This window comes from Hippopotamus amphibius, chromosome 11 (assembly GCF_030028045.1).
Source record: "Hippopotamus amphibius kiboko isolate mHipAmp2 chromosome 11, mHipAmp2.hap2, whole genome shotgun sequence".
Classification (NCBI taxonomy): domain Eukaryota; kingdom Metazoa; phylum Chordata; class Mammalia; order Artiodactyla; family Hippopotamidae; genus Hippopotamus; species Hippopotamus amphibius.
The window spans coordinates 2,014,562-2,034,981 of NC_080196.1; the positions used below are offsets into that span (position 1 = coordinate 2,014,562).

At 45.4% G+C, this 20,420-nt stretch overlaps 1 protein-coding gene across 7 annotated transcripts in view; it reads left to right on the forward strand.

Annotated features, from left to right (window-relative positions):
• The window catches only part of RIPK1 (receptor interacting serine/threonine kinase 1), a 46,762-nt gene that overhangs the window by 6,463 nt on the left and 19,879 nt on the right, over positions 1-20,420 (forward strand). For 3 of the 7 annotated variants that reach the window (XM_057698841.1, XM_057698840.1, XM_057698843.1), the window contains 2 exons: positions 19,175-19,397; positions 20,163-20,319. In XM_057698841.1, coding sequence (XP_057554824.1) covers positions 19,175-19,397; positions 20,163-20,319 — 380 coding nt within the window. The other 4 variants (XM_057698846.1, XM_057698844.1, XM_057698842.1 and 1 more) reach the window with 4 other exon arrangements.

Genomic DNA, 20,420 nt, shown 5'->3' on the forward strand with positions numbered 1-20,420 from the left:
ATGCTGTAAGTTTCCCTCTATGCACTACTTTTACTGTATCCCACAAATTTCCATGTCATTTTTTTAGTCAAAATATTTTAAAAATTCTCCTGAGACTTCTTTTTTTCATTCATGCATTGTTTAGAAGTGTGTTGTTTAATCTCCAGATATCCTGGGATTTTTTTCCAGCTCTCTTTCTGCTATTTGCTTCTGTTTTAATTCCATTATGACCTAAGAATGTATTTTATTTTATTTGTATTCTTTTAAATTTGTTAAGATATTTACTGTGGCCCAGAATGTGATCTGTCTTGGTGAATATTCCATGTGATCTTGAGAAGAATGTGTTTGGGGTGAAATGTCAATGAGATCCAGTTAATTACTGTGCTGTTCAGCCCAAATGTATTCGCATTGATTTTTTGTCTGCTGAATCTATCAATTACTGTATGAGGAGTAGTGAAACTTCAAACTATAATAGTGAAACTGTCTATTTCTCCTTGAAGTCCTATCAGTTTTTCTTCACACATATTGACCCTCTGCTGTTAGATGCATATGCATCAAGGATTGTTTCATCTTGGAGAACTGACGCCTTTACATTGTGTAATGCCCTCTTTATCCTTGGCAGTTTTCCTGGCTCTGAAGTCTGCTTTGCCTGGAATTAATATAGCTCTGTCAGTGTTTTGTTGTTGTTGTTCTTTTGTTTGTTTTCTGCTAGTTAGCCTGGTATATCTTTCTCCATCCTTTTACTTTTAACCTATCTCTGCCTTTATATTTAAAGTGGGATTCTTGTAGACAATATATAGTTGGGCCCGGTTTTATTATACACCTGATTGTCTTTTATTTAGTATATTTAGACCTTTCACATATAAAGTGACTATTAATAGAGTTAATATCTGCCATGTTTGTAACTACTTTATATTTTTTGCAATTGTTCTTTCTCTTTTAAAAAAAATTTCCTCTTTTTTGTCTTTCTCTGGTTTTAATTGAGCATTTCATAATTCCATTTTTTCTCTCTTGGTCCATCAATTATACTTATTTCTTAAAATATTTTTTTTAAGATTTATTTTATTTATTTTTGGCGATGTTGGGTCTTTGATGCTGCACACAGGCTTTCTCTCGTTGTGGTGAGTGGGGGCTACTCTTGGTTGCAGTGCAGCTTATTGTGGTGGCTTCTCGTGTTGCGGAGCACGGGCTCTAGGCACAGGGGCTTCAGTAGTTGCAGCGCATGGGCTCAGTAGTTGCGGTGCACAGGCTTAGTTGCTCTGTGGCATGTGGGACCTTCCCGGACCAGGGCTTGAACCCGTGTCCTCTGCATTGGCAGGCAGATTCTTAACCACTGCGCCACCAGGGAAGCCTTCTTAAAATATTTTAAATAATTGCCCTAGAGTTTGCAATATACATTTATGACTAATCTAAATCTACTTTCAAATAACATTATACTGCTTCACAGCTAATGCAGATACCTTGCAACAGAGTATTCCTAATTCTCCCTTCCAGTCCCTTACAACATTGCTGCCACTCATTTCACCCATCCATATGGTATGGTGAATACATTGTTACTATTATTAATCTGAACAGTTATTTATTATAAGAATTATAACAGATGTGATTTTACCTTCATTTATTCTTTTTCTAACACTCTTCCTTCCTCTATGTAGACCTGAGTTTCTGACCTGTATCACTTTCCCTCTCTCTGGAGAACTTCTTTTAACATTTTCCACAGGGCACATCTACTAATGACAAATTCTCAGTTTCTCAGAACATTTTCATTTCTCCGTCATGTTTGAAGGATTGTGTCAATGGGTGTAGAATTCTAGGTTGGTGGGTTTTGTCTTTCAAAAGTACATATTTTACTTCATTCTCTGCTTATATGATTTCTTATGAAAAGTCAGATGTAATTCTCGGGGCAGGAGTTTAAGAAGTAGTTTTATTGGGGGTATAACTGACGTAAGACAAACAGTATGTACTTTATGTGTACACTTTGATAAGCGACCGCATGTACACACTCGCGAAGCCAGGGTCACGGACATACCCGTCCTCTGAGAAGTTCCCATGTGCCCCTGTGCAGTCCTCACCTCAGTCCCTCCCTTCCCCTCATCACCAGGAAACCACTGACCTGCTTTCTGTCACTGCAGATGAGCTTGCATTTTCTTAAATGTTTTGTAAATGGAATCATGTATTTCCCCCTTTGGATTCTCTCTCTCAACATAAGTAGGTTGAGATTCCTCCATATCACTGCACAGGTCATCCTTTTTATTGCTAAGTGGATTCTACTGTGTGACTGCACCACAGTTTGTTTATTCACTCACATGTCAGTGGACACTTGGGTTGATTCCAGCTTTGGGCCACTACAAATAAAGTTCCTGTGAGCATTTGTGTACATTTATTTTTATGGACATGTGCTCTCTTTTCTCTTAGGTAAATGCATAGAAGTTGAATGACTGAATCAAATAGTAGGTGCATGCTTAACTTTTTAGGAAACCACCAAAGTGGTTGACTATTTTACATTCTCACCAAAAGACTTCAGTGATTTTAATTCTTATTGTGGTTAAAAACTATAATAAAATATACAGTCAGCCCTTTGTAAGTTCTGCCTCCACAGGTTCAACCAACCATGGATAAAAATATTCAGGAGCAAAAAAAAAAAAAAAAAAACCAACAGTTCCAGAAAGTTCCAAAAAGCAAAATTTGAATTTGTCACATGCCAGGAATGATTTATATAGTACTTACATTCTGTTAGATATTATGCATAGTCTACAGATGATTTAAAGTCTACAGGAGGATGTGCGTAGGTTATATGCATGCCACTTAATAGAGGGACTCGAGCACCTGCAGATTTTAGTGCCCACGATGGGTCCTGGAACCCATCCCACAAATACCGAGGGATGACTTCATGCCACTTAACAGTTGGCATTACTCACATTCACAGTGTTGTGCAATCATTACCAGTATCTATTTTGAAATTTTTTCATCACCTTCAAACAGAAATCCTGCAGCCATTAAGGAATAACTGCATTCTCCTTCTCTTCAGCCTTGGATAGCCTCTAATCTACTTTCTGTCTCTAAGCATTTGCCTATTCTAGATATTCAGATAAATAGAATCATACAGTATCTGTTCTTTTGTGTTCTTTTATTTCACTTAGCATCATGTTCACAAGGTTTACCTGCATTGTATCAGGTATTGGAACTTCATTCCTTTTTATGACAATAAAATTCCATGTATGTATAGATCACATTTCATTTATGCGCGCCTGTACTGATGGACACGAGTTGTTCTGGGTATTGTAAATACAGCTGCAATGAACAGTGGTATACGAGTGGCTGTGTATGTCTTCACACCCTTGCCGACACGTGTTACTTTTCATTTCTTTAATTATAACCATCCAAGCAGGTGTGAAGTGGTATCTCCTTGCGGTTTTGATTTGCATTTTCCTAATGGCTAAGAATTTTGAGCATCTTCCTGTGTGCATACTGGCCATTTGTGTGTCTTCTTTGGAGAAATGTCTGTTGAGGTCCTTTGCCCTTGTTATAATTGTGTTGTCTGTCTTCTAGCTGTTGAGTGGTGGAAGTGACTGATAAATTCTGGATATTAAATACTTATTAGATATATGACTTGCAAATATCTTCTCCTACTCTGTAGGTTGTCTTTTCACTTTCTTGATATTGTTCTTTGATGCAGTTTTTAATTTTGATGACGTCTAAGCAATCTTTTCTGTTGTTGCTCATGCTTTTGGTGTCATGTCTAAGAATCCATTGCTAAACTCAAGGTCACGATGATTTATTCTTACATGTTCTTATGTTAGCTTATAAGTTGTTAGCTTTTATATTTAGGTTGTTGGTCCTTTCTGAATTTATTTTTTATATGGTGTGAGGTAGGCTCCAACTTAATTCTTTGCCTGTGTAAATCCCTTTGTCCTAGAACCAACTGCTGAAAATAAATAGCTGGCAGTCTGTCTGTTTGAGGTCAACATCTTGGTGGCCCTTACGGGGACCAAGGAAGACTCCCAATGGCTCCAGGGCTGGTGATTAAACAGGTGCAGTACCCACAGTTGAGCCCACTGTCACTCACTGCTTTTCTTGTTGACCATAAGTTTCAAGGTATGTCTTTCTCCTGGATACAAGCTTCTGCCCTCTTTGTATTTTGATACTCTCCATGCTTTATTTGGGATCTATTTTAGGGTTTTTTCTTTATGGTTAAGGCCTTGTTCTGTATGTGATTACTCATTGGCACTTTGGTCTGATTTTGAAATCAGAGTTTCACTGGAACTGGCTTGCATTGGCCAGTTCCTTCAGAAAAAGGGGCTGCTTTATTAGAACTGTGCCAGTTCAACCTTTGGCCCACTCCTCTGGGATAGGGGCTATTCTGTGGGAATGGGCTGAGAACCTGGCTGTTCCCTTAGAACTGGCTGATATTAAGCATGCAGGTTGTTTGAGCTGCTTGAGCTATTTAAGCTGTTTAAACTGTTTAAGCTATTAGCTGTTTAAGGTGTTTGAAAAATATTCTTTTACTCTAGAGGAAAACCTCCAAGAAATTAGATCCCAGTTGTGTAAATATTTTAAGAGTGCCCCCTTACAAGGACTCTCTGGCTGATTGTATGTTTAAAAACCACGATCCTTCCTCACATGCATTTATAACTACATGGAATGACCTAACCAAAGGCAATTTAGAATATCAATGGCCATTATGGGGAAACTTTTGAAATCCCCAAACTTAATTTCCTTAAATCCATTGCAATAGCTCAAAAAGCTCCAGAACTGAACAGAATGCCTATTTCAATAGGTATTTTGAGACTTCCAAACATTATCAGGAGCCTAAAATTGCCTCTCTGCAAAATAAGAATTTAAGATTAACTGAGGCAAATAAGCAATTAAAAGAAAGATAAAATGGTTCCCAAAGCCTCAGGCTCTTTACCTTGGCTTTTTTGTCTCAGGCTCCACCCCTGGCACCATCTTTCCCTCTGCTCCTCATGTCCAGGGCCACCACCAGTGCCATCTTCCTCCTTCCCTTCTGTGCCACCTACACCTCCTCTATTCCCTCAGCTTCCCCATACTAATTCTCTCGCCAGTTGTCCCCTTTTCTTCTGAACTTACCAGAACCTGCCCCTTTAAAATTAAGCCTCTGAGAATCCAGAGGCTAAACTCTTAACTTCCTATAGTTTCTGGGCTAATGCTGAACTGTGAGCCATAGTCAAAGATTTTCCTAAAGTAACCGAAGACCCTCACACATCTGCTGAGCAACTGCATAGTCACTCAAACTTGTCAGCCTGGTTTCTCTGGCTTGTATCAGCTAGCTCACATGTTGTCAGTGCAGCCAGGCCCAGCACTGGGTTTGCTGCTAATTGGCAAAATCCCAAAAGGGATCTAGATTTATAACTGCGACACCTGACCACTAATGTATTACATGATCAGGCCCAGGCACTCGGTGACATCATCAGGCCATTCCTAGGGCTTTTCAAAAGGCTGTTGATTGGAGCAAAATTCAGGCTTGCACACAAAAATCTGCTGAACCTATTCATGACTATTAGAATCATCTCCAGATTATTTTAAAAGAAAATTCTGATCTTCCTTCAGATGTTGATTCCACTGGGGTAGCTTTTAACTCTATGTTTATTAATGGGCAGAAATGGAGTCTCTCCCTTCTATTAAGAAGGACCACAACAGACTGGAAAACTGTTATCAACTCCAGATTTAGTTACTCTGGCACACCAGCTCTCTCACACGCTAGATAAGTTACCTTAAAGGAAGACTGCCAAAAAAATTTTTTTTTAATTTTTATTTGACTGCCAAAATTCTTAATCGTCAACTGCAGCAAACAAAGGCCTCTAAATGAAACCAAAACCCTCCTAGTTTCTGCTATTATTGCAAACAGCCAAGATGTTGGAAAACAGACTGTTAGAAATTCAAATGCTTTAGGCACCTTCAGCCTTCTAACCAGCCTTTGCAGTGCCCACCCCATCTTCAATGATATTTTAAACTGCCTAATGGACGATTCCGGGTCTGGCAAACAAACTTCATACAATTTCCTCCATCTCAAGGATATATTTTTGTCAGTCTGCCTGTTTCCCCACTGGACTGAAGCCTTCCCTTGCAGAGACACTACTACCCCTCTTTGTGGTAAAAGTCCTTTTGGAAAAGATTATCCCTATCTGGGAAACTCCTCTTGAACTTCGTAGTGATCAAGGAACCCATTTTACTGGTGAGGTACTTCAACAAGTGTGTGTTGTATGGCTGGTTTTACAGCACTTTCACTGCACTTACCACCCTCAATCCTCTGGTTTAGTTGAATGCACTGATGATGCTGTTAAGACACAATTGGCAAAATGTGCAGAGGCCCTCCAAATACTTTGGTCAAAAGCATCGCCATTGGTTGTTCTAAATCTTAGATCTACTCCTTTTAATTTATTTTGTTTTTATTTTTAGGCTACACCCACAGCTTGCAGGATCTTAATTCCCCCCAACCAGGAATTGAATACACACCCTTGGCAGTGAAAGCACAGAGTCCTAACCACTGGACCACCAGTGAATTACTGACCTAGTTCTTTTTTTTTTTTTTGTGGCGCACGGGCTTACTTGCTCCGCGGCATGTGGAATCTTCCTGGAGCAGGGATCGAACCCATGTCCCCTGCATTGGCAGGCGGATTCTCAACCACTGCGCCACCCAGGAAGCCCATGACCTAGTTCTTTTTAAATTCATAAACTCTCACCCTTTGAGACAGTGACAGGAGACCCAATGCACTTGGCTCTTGTCTCTTTTGATTCAGAAGTGATAAAAGGAGAGAGATTCCAATATTGTAAAGGCCTAATTACTTCAATTAAAAATAACTGTTTTGGTAGAGCAATCTTTTCAGTCTCTCCGAAAAAGAACTTAAGCGTCACACCTTGCAACCTAGAGATTTCATCTACTGGAGTCAATACCTCCAGAAAAACTCACTTCAGCCTTGCTGGAAAGGCCCCCTATCAACTACTGCTAACCAACCTTACGCCACCAAACTCCACAGAATTGACTCTTGGATTCACGTAACACACTTAAAGGAAGCACCAAACCTTGAGTAGACATGCACATCATCTGGTGAGCTGAAAGTAAAGATCTTCCAGAACTGAAGCAGCTGACATCTTTTGAGACAACTTTCCCAAAATATCCAGACCAGGCCTATTGTAGTCTGTCACCAAGCCTTTGATGACGGAATGCTTCAGATGATATCCAGGGTCTATGATGTTGGTAACATGTGAACTTTAGGTGAAAAGTGCCTCACAGTGCTCTCTGCTACTCCTCCTCGTTACTTAAATGTAACCTCTATAGGTTTGAAATCTGCACTTTCCCTCTGATGTGAGACTGTACACAGGAAAGGTTCTCCCTTGGCATCGAGGCACAAAAAGCCACTGGCACCAAAAATATCTCATGCTTGATCCGGTGCTTTCAGAGAAAGATTTTAATCAAAAGAGGGAACTGTAAAAAACACACAAACAAAAAACAAAAAAGAACAGAAAACTCAAAAGTCGGGAGATCAGAAGCGGGGAAGGGGGAGTCTTACACCCTGCGACAATATCACAGACCTTTTCTCTCCCGGCAACAACTCAGCCAATGAAAAGCAACGGACTTTTTTTCCTTCTTTTTCCTTTTTTTTACTACACCCCTCCCAGCTTCCTTTCAATTTTTGCTGGGAGACTTGCCTTGCAGGTTCCCTTGGCGGCACACCCCAAATTGTAATTCTTTTCATAATAAACCTGTTTTTGCTGGAGAAATAGTTGGCAGTTTATTTTAGATCAACACTATGTAGTGGTACCTCACTGGTTTTTCAAACTTACAATTTCCTAATGTCCTATAATATTGAGCACCTTTTTATATGCTTATTTGCAGTCTGTAATGGTGAGCTATCTGTTGAGATCTTTTGCCCATTTTCAATTGCGTTTTTCCTTTTCTTGCATTTTTAGTACATTTTGGATAGCAGTTTTATCAGATATGCCTTTTGCAAATACCCTTAGTTTGTGGCATCTCGTTCTCTTGATGTAGATATATTTTTACAGTCTATAATCATGCTATGTATATAACTAGCTTTTAAACATAACATTACAGCAAGCATTTCCCCTTTTGCTTGAGACTCCCCAGCCTTCACTGTACTGGGCTGCAAAATAAATACCCAGTGTGTCCTCCGCAGCCCCACAGAGTAGCTGACCCCCACTCTGCAGGTGCAGGAGGGGAAAGACTGGCAGGCGGCTGCCTAAGGTGCCAGCGCCGCTGACCGCAGGGCTCGGAACCCCCCGGGGAGGCGGCCCAGGGCCCACGGCGCGCCTGTCCCGCCGGGAGGTTTCTGCGAGCGGTCTCCTCGCTTCCCTCGGCCCCCCGAGCCGGTGGGAAACACGGCAGAGCCGCGGAGCTCCGGGACTTAAGACGCGGCCAGGAGGCCCCGCCGGGCACGGGGCGGGCGCTCTCGCCGTCCTCCTCCTCCTCCGGGGCAGCGGCAGCGGCAGGGACGGGAAAGGGACAGGGCAGGGGCAGGGCGGACGCGGAGGCGGGGCGCGCAGTCCACGCCCTCCGCCGGCCGAGCGCCTTCAGTCGGCGCGCAGGCGTCGCGGACACCGGACCGGCCTCCCGGAGCGCGGGTCCCGGAGCGCGGGGTCGGGCGGGCCCCCTCCGAGCGGAGCCGGAGCGAACCGACCCGCTGGGCGGCAGGCGGCGGACGGCGGGCCCGCAGAGCCGGGCGCGGTGAGCCCGGCCCCGGCCCACCTCCTGGCCGCCCGCCCCGCCCCGGCGGCCGCCCGCCCTCTCCCCGTCGGGCGCGGCACCCCCCCCGCGCCGGCGAGGCTGCCGGTCGTCGGAGCGACTCCGGGCCGCCCCACCCGCCTCTCCGCTCCCCCGGCTCGGGCCTCGGGAGGGGTCCCGCGGAAGCGAAAGCGAACCCTCCGGTGCGTCTGCGCAGGGCAGCGGGACCGCGGCTCGTCTCGCCGGCCGGCTTCCGGCTTCCGCTTCCGGCGCCCGGGCTGGGCGGTGGGCGGGGCGGGGCGGCCGGCGGGCGTGGCCCGCGGCGTTCGCGGAAGTCGGGCGCGGGGCTGCGAGCTGCCCGGGGGTGAGGGTCCCCGCGGCCCGGGCGGAGACCTGCCTCGGGCGCGACAGCGGCGTGGCCGGCCCTGCTGTGTTGGCGGGGATGGCGGGTTTCCTGCGCCGTCGTGAGCCTCAGCGGTGCGTGCTCCTCGCGGGCGTCCCGGGCCGGGCCTCCTCGCGCGCCCGGCCTGCGGAGGGGCCCTTGGCGGGGGCGCTGGGGCCGCCGCGGGATGCGGGGCAGGAGGGCTCGCGGCGACGAGGGGAGGCCCCGTCCGCCCGGGAGGCGTCTGCGGCGGCCCGTGGCACGCGCCTCCGCAGCGCTGGCGATCTCGTCGGAGCTCGGGAGCCGACGAGCCCCGGCCCTCTCTCCCGAGCGCGGGGCGCGACCCCGCCCAGGGGCCGGTGGCTCTCGGTTTCCGCGTCGCTCGAGGGTCGCCCGGCGCCGCGCCCGCCCCGCAGGCGCCCGCGGGCCGTCCGTGCGCTCCGGCCTCTCCGCAGGTCTGCGCGGGCGAAGCCGAGGCGGGGGCGCGGCGCTGCCCAGCGGGACCGCGCGCCCGGTCCGGTTCCGTGACCGCCAGGTGGGTGCGAGCGCGGAGGGGGCCGCAGTCACCCACGGCGCTGGAGGTGGAGGCCACCCTCGTGTCAGGTGTTTGGGGGGGGTGTCATCACCGCAGGGGTCAGTGCCGGTGACACTGCGATGACGGTCGGCTTTCGTTTTCGTTTTCGCCCGTCTGAGCTGTACGCAGCGGCGGAGGTACGTGGTGCTTTCAGGATTGTGGCCGTTAATGAGAATTAAGAAAAAAATCCTTAAGTAGCCATTTCCAAAATCGCCAATTACTACCGGGTGCTTATTAACCCACAGCATGTTAATGCCGCCGGTATCGTCTGAGAATTTGAAACAAACGCAGAGCTTCCCACGCTTTGGTCGGATGTTATCCTCAGGCAGAAATGATCGTGTTACCCTGCAGAGTGTGAATTTCGCGCCGCGTAGTTTCGTGTGTGTTTGAAGTTTCGTCTGTACGTTCCCTGCGTTTCTGACTGTAGCGTGCTCATTTAGCATAGGTGAGCAAGACTGTACGATGAGGTCTCTGCATCTGATTTTAACAGAGGTTATTGTCTGCTCTCCAGAGAAGTAGCACGTGTTAGTGAATTTACAGCAGAAGTTTGAGCGAAGAGATAAAGGCTCAGTTCCAGGATCTGTTACTTTAGGTGAATGATTAAACTCCAAATTTTAGTTTCTTTATTTGCAAATTGGAGCGACGTAAATTGGTGCTTCAGAGGGTCATAGTGTGCTAATGTACCTAATAACTGGGTTGAACGCTTCCAGTCTTCTCTCTTGCTCTTCATTTAGATCTTCATTGCTCAGAGCTCTTATTTATCTGGGGGAAAGCATCAGCAGTTATAATCAAAGCACCTTGAGAAATCCCCATTGGGTACCTGAGTAAAAACAGAGCTCTATTAGCAGGGAAGAGGGGGGCAGTGATAGGTAGGCAGTCAGCATTTTCTGTGAGATTCATTATGTATGATCATTATTGAAAAATTGAAAAAAATAGTCCTCTACCACTTACAGGTAAATATGAATTTTTTAAAGTTTTTAAATTGTTTAGAGGTGTAACATACACGGGAAAATACACAAGGGATAACGGTTCAGCTCTGTTAAGTATCACAAAGTGAACATTAAGAAGAAATAAGACATTGCCATCACTCCTGAACCCCCTTTGCTTCTTCTCATTCACTGCCTTCTTGCTTCCACCTAATAGGAACTACTGTCTTGACTGTTAATATCATAGATTAATTTTGCCTGGTTTTTTTGGTATTACGTATTGTTAATAATTTGTATTTTCCCCTAGTTTTATTGAGGTATAATTGACAAACAAAACTGAATATAGATATGAATATTTTGATATATAGACCTACCCTGCCTTAGAAGATAATTTGTGAAGTTTCTTGGAATTTTCAATTAATTTCTGTGGAAAAGATTTGCTTCCCTAAGTCCCTGAATTAAATATACTTTTGCAAAATACATTAAGAAATCCCATTGAAATAGATACAATTACATTTTTTGGTGAAATTAATCATAAGATGATATAACAGACTAGTGTGCCTTCATTAATTACTCTGAAACATGGCTTTATAGTGTGGTTTTCTACTGCCTGCATTCAGTGTTTTTGTGACTCTTGGGTATCTAAGTCACTCACAAGTCTTTCCTAAGACATTCAGTGCTTATAAAGTCAAACCGTTCATGGGGAAATGGCGGGGGCGGGGGGGGGGGGCGGCGAGACACAGTAAAAACAAAAGAAATCATTGGAAACCATGAAAAAAGTGCATAAGGCTAGGTAAGACCAGACTAAACCAACAAACCGCAGACTGAGGAGAACCAGCTGGGGTCAGGAGTCAGCCTCACAAAGTGCGGCAGACCCACGTGGAGGCCCCTCCCCTGAGCTCCATCCCCCTCGCAGGAGGCACTGCAGGTCATGGTTGGTCTTGGCAGCTCTGAGGAGACAGGATCTGGGTCGAAGTAGAACTCCTCATCCCGCTGAATCCTGATACCGCATGGACATATTTCAGGCATGGTTATAATTCCTTCCTGTTTCTTTACTTTGTCTGCAAGCCTTTTTTAATGTCACTAAACATTCATACGTAATATCATTTTTGAAAACTGCTGGATGTATTTCATATTGTGAATGGGGCATAACGTATTCTCCTTTATTCAGCATATGCCAGTTGTTTATGTGCTTTTAATATTTTATCTAATGTTACCGGGAACATCCTTGTATGTAATCAGTATCAGCATCTCTGATTTGATTCCTTAGAATAAAGTACTACTTAGGGAAGGAATCATTCCCTTTTAAAAAATAAATTTTATTATAGAGGTAATTCATGTGTATTGTAGAAAAGTTGGAAAATGTAGTAAAAGTGTAAGGAAGAGGTAAAAATCACCTGACCATCCAGATATCCTTGCTAACATTTCAGTGTCTTTCGCTGTGTCTTTTTTCCTATACATATATCTACATGTATACCTAGCCATCTACCTGTTAATGTATTGGCTGTATAATATTACATCTTATGAATGTACTGTAATTCAACTGTATTCTTTATTTTTGGACAATTAAATAGTTCTTTGTTAAAAAAAATACTATGCATTTAATAACCAACTGCCGTATGTCAGGTTCTGTGCTGGGCACTGTAGACAGTGAATAAGATAGACAGTTTCCTGCCTTCTGTGAGCTTAATTGAAATAACTCCCAAGTTGTAGCTGCCTTAACTGTTTCAAAGGGGAAGCACTGGGCGCTATGGGAAGTATAGAGGATGTCTGATGGGAAGATGCAGGATGGCGTCCCTGAAGAAATGACATTTCTGAGACCCGAAAGAGGAGCAGCTTCTAGCCAGGAGAAGAATGTGCCCTCAGAGGGCTCGTAGGGGAGCGTGGGACAGATAATTCCGTCTCCCCTACTCCACCCTCACGAGGACTGGTCCATAGAGAGCTGCTGAGAAGAGTGATCCCAGTCGCACACTCATATTCTCAAAGCCTGGGAAACAGGATGAACATGGAAGGGCATGGCTGGGTGAACCAATCATAGACCAGAACCGTAAAGCAGGCAACAAGTGTGTTTTCACGTATTTTTTCTTACATAATCCTTACCAGTCTTGTGAGGCAGTCATTATTATTTCCTTTTGCAAATGAGGAAATTGAGGCTTATGTTAAGTTACCCAAGACACAGGGCTGGTAAATTAGAACTAGAGTTCATATGGGCAAAAAGTCTGTGCTCTTTGCAGTGTCGTAATGGTTTCTGGTACCTCACCTTCAGTCCCTGACTCACCCCTGTCCCCTCCGTCTTTATGCCCTTTATCTGGGCAGCCTCCCCCAACCGCTGTCTCTGTCCCATAGATGTGCTTCTTTCCATAGGGAAACGGCTCACATTATGGGAAGATGATTCACAGTGTCATCTGCTGTGCTGATCTGTGAGTTTTGTTGGGGTGGCGGGGCCACTGAAACCTTTGTACAGGATGTAGAAGGTTGGTTATCTGAGCCAGACTGCAGCAGGCCACTGCACAGCACTGCTGTCAGCATAGGCATTTTCAGAAACGCCTTCAGGTATTTAAAACAACAAGAAGAAAAAACACCTGTCCTCAGCATTTCATTAAGAAAAATTTCAAAGTGCAGAGTTAAAAATACTTTACATTTGGAGCTAACATCGTACTCAACAGTGAGAAACGGAAAGTTGTTCCTGTGAGATCAGGAACAAGACAGGAATTCCCTGGCTGTCCAGTGGTTGGAACTCTGCACGCCCACTGCTGACGGCCAGGGTACAATCCCTGGTCTGGGAACTGTGATCCACAAGCTGCGTGGCCAAACCAAAAAAAAAAAAATTCAGTTACAAGGCCAGGATCCCCACTCTTGCCATTTTTACTTAACGTGGCACTGGAAGTCCTAGCCAGCACACTTAGGCAACAAAAAGAAAAGGCACACAAATTGGAAAGGAAGAAATAAAGCTGTCCCTGTTTGCAGCTGGTGTGATGTTATGTGTAGAAAACTCTAAAAACGCCATCAAAAAACTGTTAGAACTAACGAACAATTTCAGCAATGTTGTAGGACAGTGGTCCCCAAACCTTTTTGGTACCAGGGACAGCTTTTCCATGGACAGAGGGTGGGGGGATGGGGGGAAGGTTCAGGCGGTAATTCGAGCAATGGGGAAGGATGGGGCGCGACAGATGAAGCTTCACTCCTTTGCCTGCCGCTCACCTCCTGCTGTGCGGTCTGGTCCACAGACGGCGGGGGGGGGGGGGGGGGGGGGGGGGGAGTTGGGAACCCCTGTTGTAGGATACAAAATCAGTATACAAAAAATATTTTGCATTTCTGTATACTAATAATGAGCTATCAGAAAAAGAAATTAAAACCCTAATTATAATTGCATCAAAAAGAATAAAATAGCTAGGAATAAATTTAACCAGGGAGGTGAAACACTTGTATACTGAAAACTATAAGATACTAAGGAAAGAAATTGAAGAAGACACAAATAAATGGAAATATTCCATGCTCATGGATTGGGAGAATTAATATTAAAATGTCCATACTTGGGGCTTCCTAGGTGGCGCAGTGGTTAAGAATCCATCTGCCAATGCAGAGGTCATGGGTTCGATCCCAGCTCCAGGAAGATCCCACATGCCACGGAGCAACTAAGCCCGTGTGCCAAAAAATTAAAAAAAAAAAAAAAAAAAATGTCCATACTTACAGGGTCAGTGCAGTTCCTGTAAAATTCCTGTGACATTTTTTTCATAGAAGTTGAACATATAATCCTGAAATTTTTTATGGAACCACAAAAGACCCCAAGTCATCAAAGCAATCTTGAGAAAGAACAAAGCTGGATATCACACTTCCCAGTTTCAAACTGTATTAGAAAGCTATAGTAATCAAAACAGTGTGGCACCAGCATAAACACACATACAGATCAATGGACCAGAATAGCTCAGAAATAAACCCACACATATATGATCAATTAACTTACAAAGGAGCCAAGAACACAGATGGTCCCCAACTCATGATGGTTTGACTTATAATTTTTCAGCTTTATGCTGATGCAAAAGCGATATACATTCAGTAGAAATCATCCTTTGAATTTGTATCTTTTTCTCTTCCCAGGCTAGCAGTATGTGGTGTGGAATTCTCTCATGATGCTGGGCAGCAGCAGAGAGCCACAGCTCTATCAGCCATGCAGTCACGAGAGTTAACAGCCAGTGTATTTACAGCCATTCTGTACCCATACAGCCATTCTTTTTTTCACTTTCAGTACAGTATTCAGTAAATTACAAGAGATATTCAACACTTTATTATAAGACAGGCTTTGTGTTAGATGATTCTGCTTAACTGTAGGCTAATGTGTTTTGAGCACATTTAAGGTAGGCTAGGCTAAGCTATGATGTTTAGTAGGTTAGGTGTGTTAAGTGCATTTTCAGCTTACAGTGGGTGTATCAAGACATAACCCTCTTGTAAGTTGGGGAAGATCTGTACACAGCGGGGAAAGGACTGTCTCTTCAGTAAATGGTGTTGAGAAAATTGGACAGCCACATGCAAAAGAATTACACCGGATCACTATTTTACACCATACACAATAATTGACTCAACATGGATTACACTTTTCAATGCAAGACCTGAAACCATAAATCTTCTAGAAGAAAACATAGGCAGTAAGCGCCTTGACTTTGGTCTTGGTGATGATTTTTCAAATTTTATATCAAAAGTAAAAGCAACAAAAGTAAAAATAAACAAGTGGGACTATCAAACTAAAAAGCTGCATAGCAAAGAAAACTATCAACAAGATAAGAAGGTAGCCTACTGAATGGAAAAAATATCTGTAAATCATATATCTGATAAGGAGATGTCATCAAAAAGTATATAAAGAACTCACACAACTCAGTAACAACAACAAAAATGTTTAAAAAATTGGCAGAATATCTGAATAGACATTTTCCTAAAGAAGACATCCAGATGGTGAAGAGGCACACGCAGTGGCGCTCAGCATCCCTGTCATCAGGGAAACGCAAGTCAGAATCACAGTGAGACAGCACCTCACACCTTCAGAATGGCTGTTATCAAAAAGAAAAGAAATCACTTTTGGCGAGGATGTGGTGAAAAGGGAACTCATGTGCATTGTTGGTGGGAATGTAAATTGGTGCAGCTTTATGGAAAACAGTATAGAAGGTCCTCAAAAAATTAAGAATAGAACTACCATACGATCTAGCAATTCCACTTCTGGGTATTTATCTGAAGAAAATGAAAGCACTCACTTAAAAAGATATATGCATCCCTATGTTCATTGCAGCACTATATAGCCAAGATACAGAAACAACCTAAGTGTCTATCGACGGATGGGTGGATAAAGAAGATGTGGTGTGTACATGCAATGGAATATTACTCAGCCGTAAAAAGAATGAAATATTGCCACTTGCAACAACATGGAAGGACCTCGAGGGCATTGTGCTGAGTGAAATAAGGCAGACAGGGAAAGGCAAATACTGCATGATCTCGCTTCTATGTGGACTCTTACATTTAAAGAAACAAAAAACAAGCTTACAGATACAGACAACAGATTGGTGGTTTGCAGAGGTGGGGAGCTGGGGTGGGGTGGGAGAAATGGGTGAGGGGGGCACAAGGTAAGAAAGAAAGAAACAAACAATAAAAAAACAAGAGCTACAGAATGTAGTGTGATATCTTGGATTGGATCCTGGAGCAAAAACGGAAATTAGCAGGAAAACTGGTAAAATCAGAAAAAAGCAGAGAGTTTAGTTAATGGTGACGTACCAATGATAGTTTCTTAGTACAGACAAACGTACTGTTAGGAGAAATTGGGTGAGGGGTGTATGGGAAAAAAATTAAAATTACATAGAAACAAAAAAGTAAGGAAGATTTTACAGTGAACTCTCATATGTGCAGTATCTGTACCATTTTACTCTTCTTGCTTTATCGTATAATTATCCACGTACTTACCCTCTCTCTGTCCACCAGACTGTCTGTCATCTGCAGGGTACACTGCAGGTATCAGTACACGGACCCCTAAATGTTTCAGCCTGCCTACCACTAACGAGTCCAGTATGTTTGCTGATGTTTTTAGATGTAAAATTTGCCTGCAGTTCTTTAGTGTACATTTGTTGGGTATTGACAGATGATTTTGCTTGTGTAACCCAAACCCCCCCTGAGATGACAGAACGTTACCTTCACCCCAGAAAGTTCCCTCACTCTGTCCCTGGGCAACCAGTGCCCACCACGGATGAGTCTGACTGTTCTGGAACTTCTTGTAGACAAAGTGGTAAACTCTGGGTCCTTTTGTACCTGCTCTGCCTCAGCACAGTGTTTTTGTTACTCCTCCGCACTGTTGTGTGCATTAGTGGGTCATCATTAGTGTCCATCTGTGGACATACCGCAGGGCTTTCTCCCATCCTTCTATCGATGGGTGACTGTTGCCAGCTTTGGGGATCGTGAGTGAAGTTGCCGTGAACGCTGCGCACATCTTTGGGGACATATGTTTACATTTCCCTTGGAATTGGAATTGCTTGGTCACAGTATAGGTGTATGTTTAGTTTTATAAGAAACTGCCAGACCTTTTCTCCAGGTGATCGTACCATTTTGTGTTCCTGCCAACAGTGTGTGAGAATTCCGGCTCACTGCATGTGGTGGTGGCCTTTTTAATTCCGGATTCCCTGGTGGGTGTGCACTGATATTGCATGTTGGTCCCCAAAGGTGTTTATCCTTCATTTCAGTCTGGGAAAAATGAATGAATGAAAGAGGAGGGAAGATGGATGAAGCAGATAGTTGTATGTTGAGACTGGATGTATCGCGCACCTCATGGCCCTGTGTACAGCGTCTCCAAATCCTCGTCCGTATCTTCCTATTCTTTTTAGATAGCGCGTTTTTCTCTTTGTATTATTCAAATTCCTTTTCTTTTGTTCATAATTACTTTAAACCTGTTTATTTCTAAGGATCTTCAGTAGTTTAATTACCTGAGCTTCTTTGGTGCCTAATACTGCTGTCTGTTGTATATGCTGGGTTTGGCTAATGGTGAACTTTTTTTTTTTTTTTCGGTGTTTTATAATTTTGGAAAGAGAGCTCATGTTAAGTTAGGCTTTATTTGTGGGAATCCTGTCTGTTCTGGCTTGGGGGTGTTTTGTTTGCTTTAGCCTTATAACCCAGGGATGCCATCAGCCTGTGACCACTTTCTTAATTTGGGGGATCCTGGTCATAAGAGGTAAGAGGAGTATAAATTTAAAGCCCAGATGTATTTGAAGACAAGCCCAAGGTTATGAATTCACGTGGAGACTTTTTTTTTATACCCCAAGCTCGGTCTAAGACAAGCAAGTTCCTTTGCTAGTGGACTGCTTTTTTTGTAGTCCATCCTTTGTTTGTGGGGTAGGGTAGCACACTGAGAAGTGCCGTGTTAAGGCAGGAGTCTTTGTTCCAGCCCTCTTTTCTTGCATGTCCTGAGCTCAGCTCCTGGCAGGTTTTAAACCCTGAACTTTGGATGTCGAGGTTGGTGGTGCCCCACGGGGCCTCTGTCTTAGTTCGGCTGCTGTAACCAATTACCATAGACTGGGTGGCTTAAACCACAGGCATTCATTTCTCACAGTTCTAGAGGCTGGAAGCCCCGAATCAAAGCATCCAGTGTCTAGTGAGGACCCGCTTCCTGGTTTGCAGACGGCCGGCCATTCTCTCATTGTATCTTCACATGGTGGAGAGAGAGAGGGAGAGAGGAGAGGAAGCAAGCTCTCTCGTGTCTTTTTAATGTCTTAATTAATTAACTTTATTTATTGGCTGTGTTGGGTCTTGATTGCTGCGCGTGGACTTTCTCTAGTTGCGGTGAATAGGGGCCACTCTTCGTTGTGCAGGCTTCCCAGTATGGTGGCTTCTCTTGTTGCGGAGCACGGGCTCTAGGCACGCGGGCTTAACTCGTTGCGACACGTGGGCTCCATAGTTGTGGCTCACGGGTTCTAGAACACAGGCTCAGTCGTTGTGGCGCACGGGCTTCGTTGCTCCAAGGCATGTGGGATCTTCCCAGACCGGGGCTGGAACCCGTGTCCCCTGCACTGGCAGGCAGATTCTCAACCACTGCGCCACCAGGGACGCCCTCTCATGTCTTTTGTAAGGACACTTATGGCGTTCATGAGGCCTCCTTCATGGCCTGATCACCTCCCAGAGGGCTCACCTCCTCCTAATACTATCACATTGGAGCTTGGGCTTCAACATACGAATCTGGGGAGCACACAAACGCTCAGTCCACAGCAGCTGTCACGTGGCCCCTGCCCCACACACTGTTTGTTTTCGGTCCCTGGAGGGCTTTTCCTTCCTGCAGAGCCTAGCTATGCGTTTGAATAGTTGTGTGTATTATGTTACCCACTACATATGGGTCCTTTGTCGCTTTTTAAAGTTTTTAAAGAGTTTTTAAAGTTTTTTAAAGTTTTCTAACCTTTCATGTTAGTAGAAATGAAAGTCGGGAAGAAAAATTGTGGTCTTCTGTCATTTCTGGAAATATGAAAAACGTTCATCTTAGAGACTATAAATCTACCTTCAAAAAATAAAAGCACACCAAGCGCGTGGTGGAGCGTTGCGTACATTTTTTGAATAATGACGTTTTTGCACTGACATGTCCTCTTCTATCTTCTTCACAGGGCACTGCTCTGAGGGAGAGAAAAAGTTGTGTATTTTCCGAGCGTTCTGGGTATTGGGAAGGAAAGCAAACATGTCCTTGGATGACATTAAGATGAACTCCGCTGACTTCCTGGAGCAGGAGGACCTGGACAGTGGGGGCTTCGGAAAGGTGTCTCTGTGTTTACACAGGTCCCACGGACTGGTGATCCTGAAGAAGGTGTACACGGGCCCCAAGCGCACCGAGTGAGTTGGGGCAGAAGCGGGTGGGCCCCGTGACTGGCCAGGGCCGTGGGTACAGGCAGCACTGGCTTTCGAATGAGACCGACGGGGTGCAGGGGTCAACACCCGGCCTTTATGTCAGAGAACCCTGCAGGGCGGATATTAACATCCCTGCATCGCTCATGAGGGTTCCGAGGCTGGCTAGGGAAGAGCTGAGAGCTGGGAAATGGTGGAAGAAAACTGAAGAGGAGGAACGAGAGGAAGGGAAGGAGATCGAGGGCCACGGAGGGGGCGATGGATAGAGGATGGGAGGGAGCGGGAGGAGGGACGGCTGCCCTTGCTTCGGTGCTGGAGAGGACCAGCCCCAAGTATGGGGACACAAAGCTGGTGCACGAGTTAGAGGTTGCGGGAACCCTCTCTGGAAGGCAGTTGGTGGCCTGCCCCCCTCTGTGCTCGCCGGAGCGGTGATGAGCGAGGCTGCCCGCGCAGCCCTTTTCCCGGCCGCACGTCGGTGCTGCTGTGCGCTTGCGTTGCGTTGCGTCCTGCCTCCGTGTTAACACCTCCCGAGCTGTTGCTGCGGGTCCCTGGGGAGGAGGAATATCGAGCGGCCGAGAAACCGCTCTGCCTCCCGGAGCCCGCGGCCTGCGTGTGGAGGAGCCCGGCGCGTGCACCGGGGTGGACGCGGGGGTGTTGCGCTGCGGGGGTGATGCGCCGCGGCGCGCACGCCTCCGCCGGGCGGGCGGGGAGCAGGGCCGCCTCTGCGGGTCTGAGCCCCACCCCCTGCCCCAGGTACAACGAGGCGCTCCTGGAGGAGGGCAGGATGATGCGCCGGCTGCGGCACAGCCGCGTGGTGAAGCTGCTGGGCGTCATCATGGAGGACGGGAACTACTCGCTGGTGATGGAGTACATGGAGAAGGGCAACCTCATGCACGTGCTCAAGGCCCAGGTACCGCCCGTGCGCACCGCCCGCCGCCGCCTTGGTGCGGAAGCATCCTTGGTGCGTGGCTGGATGTTCTGGATGTCTGGTCAGCCTCTCGTTAAATCTTC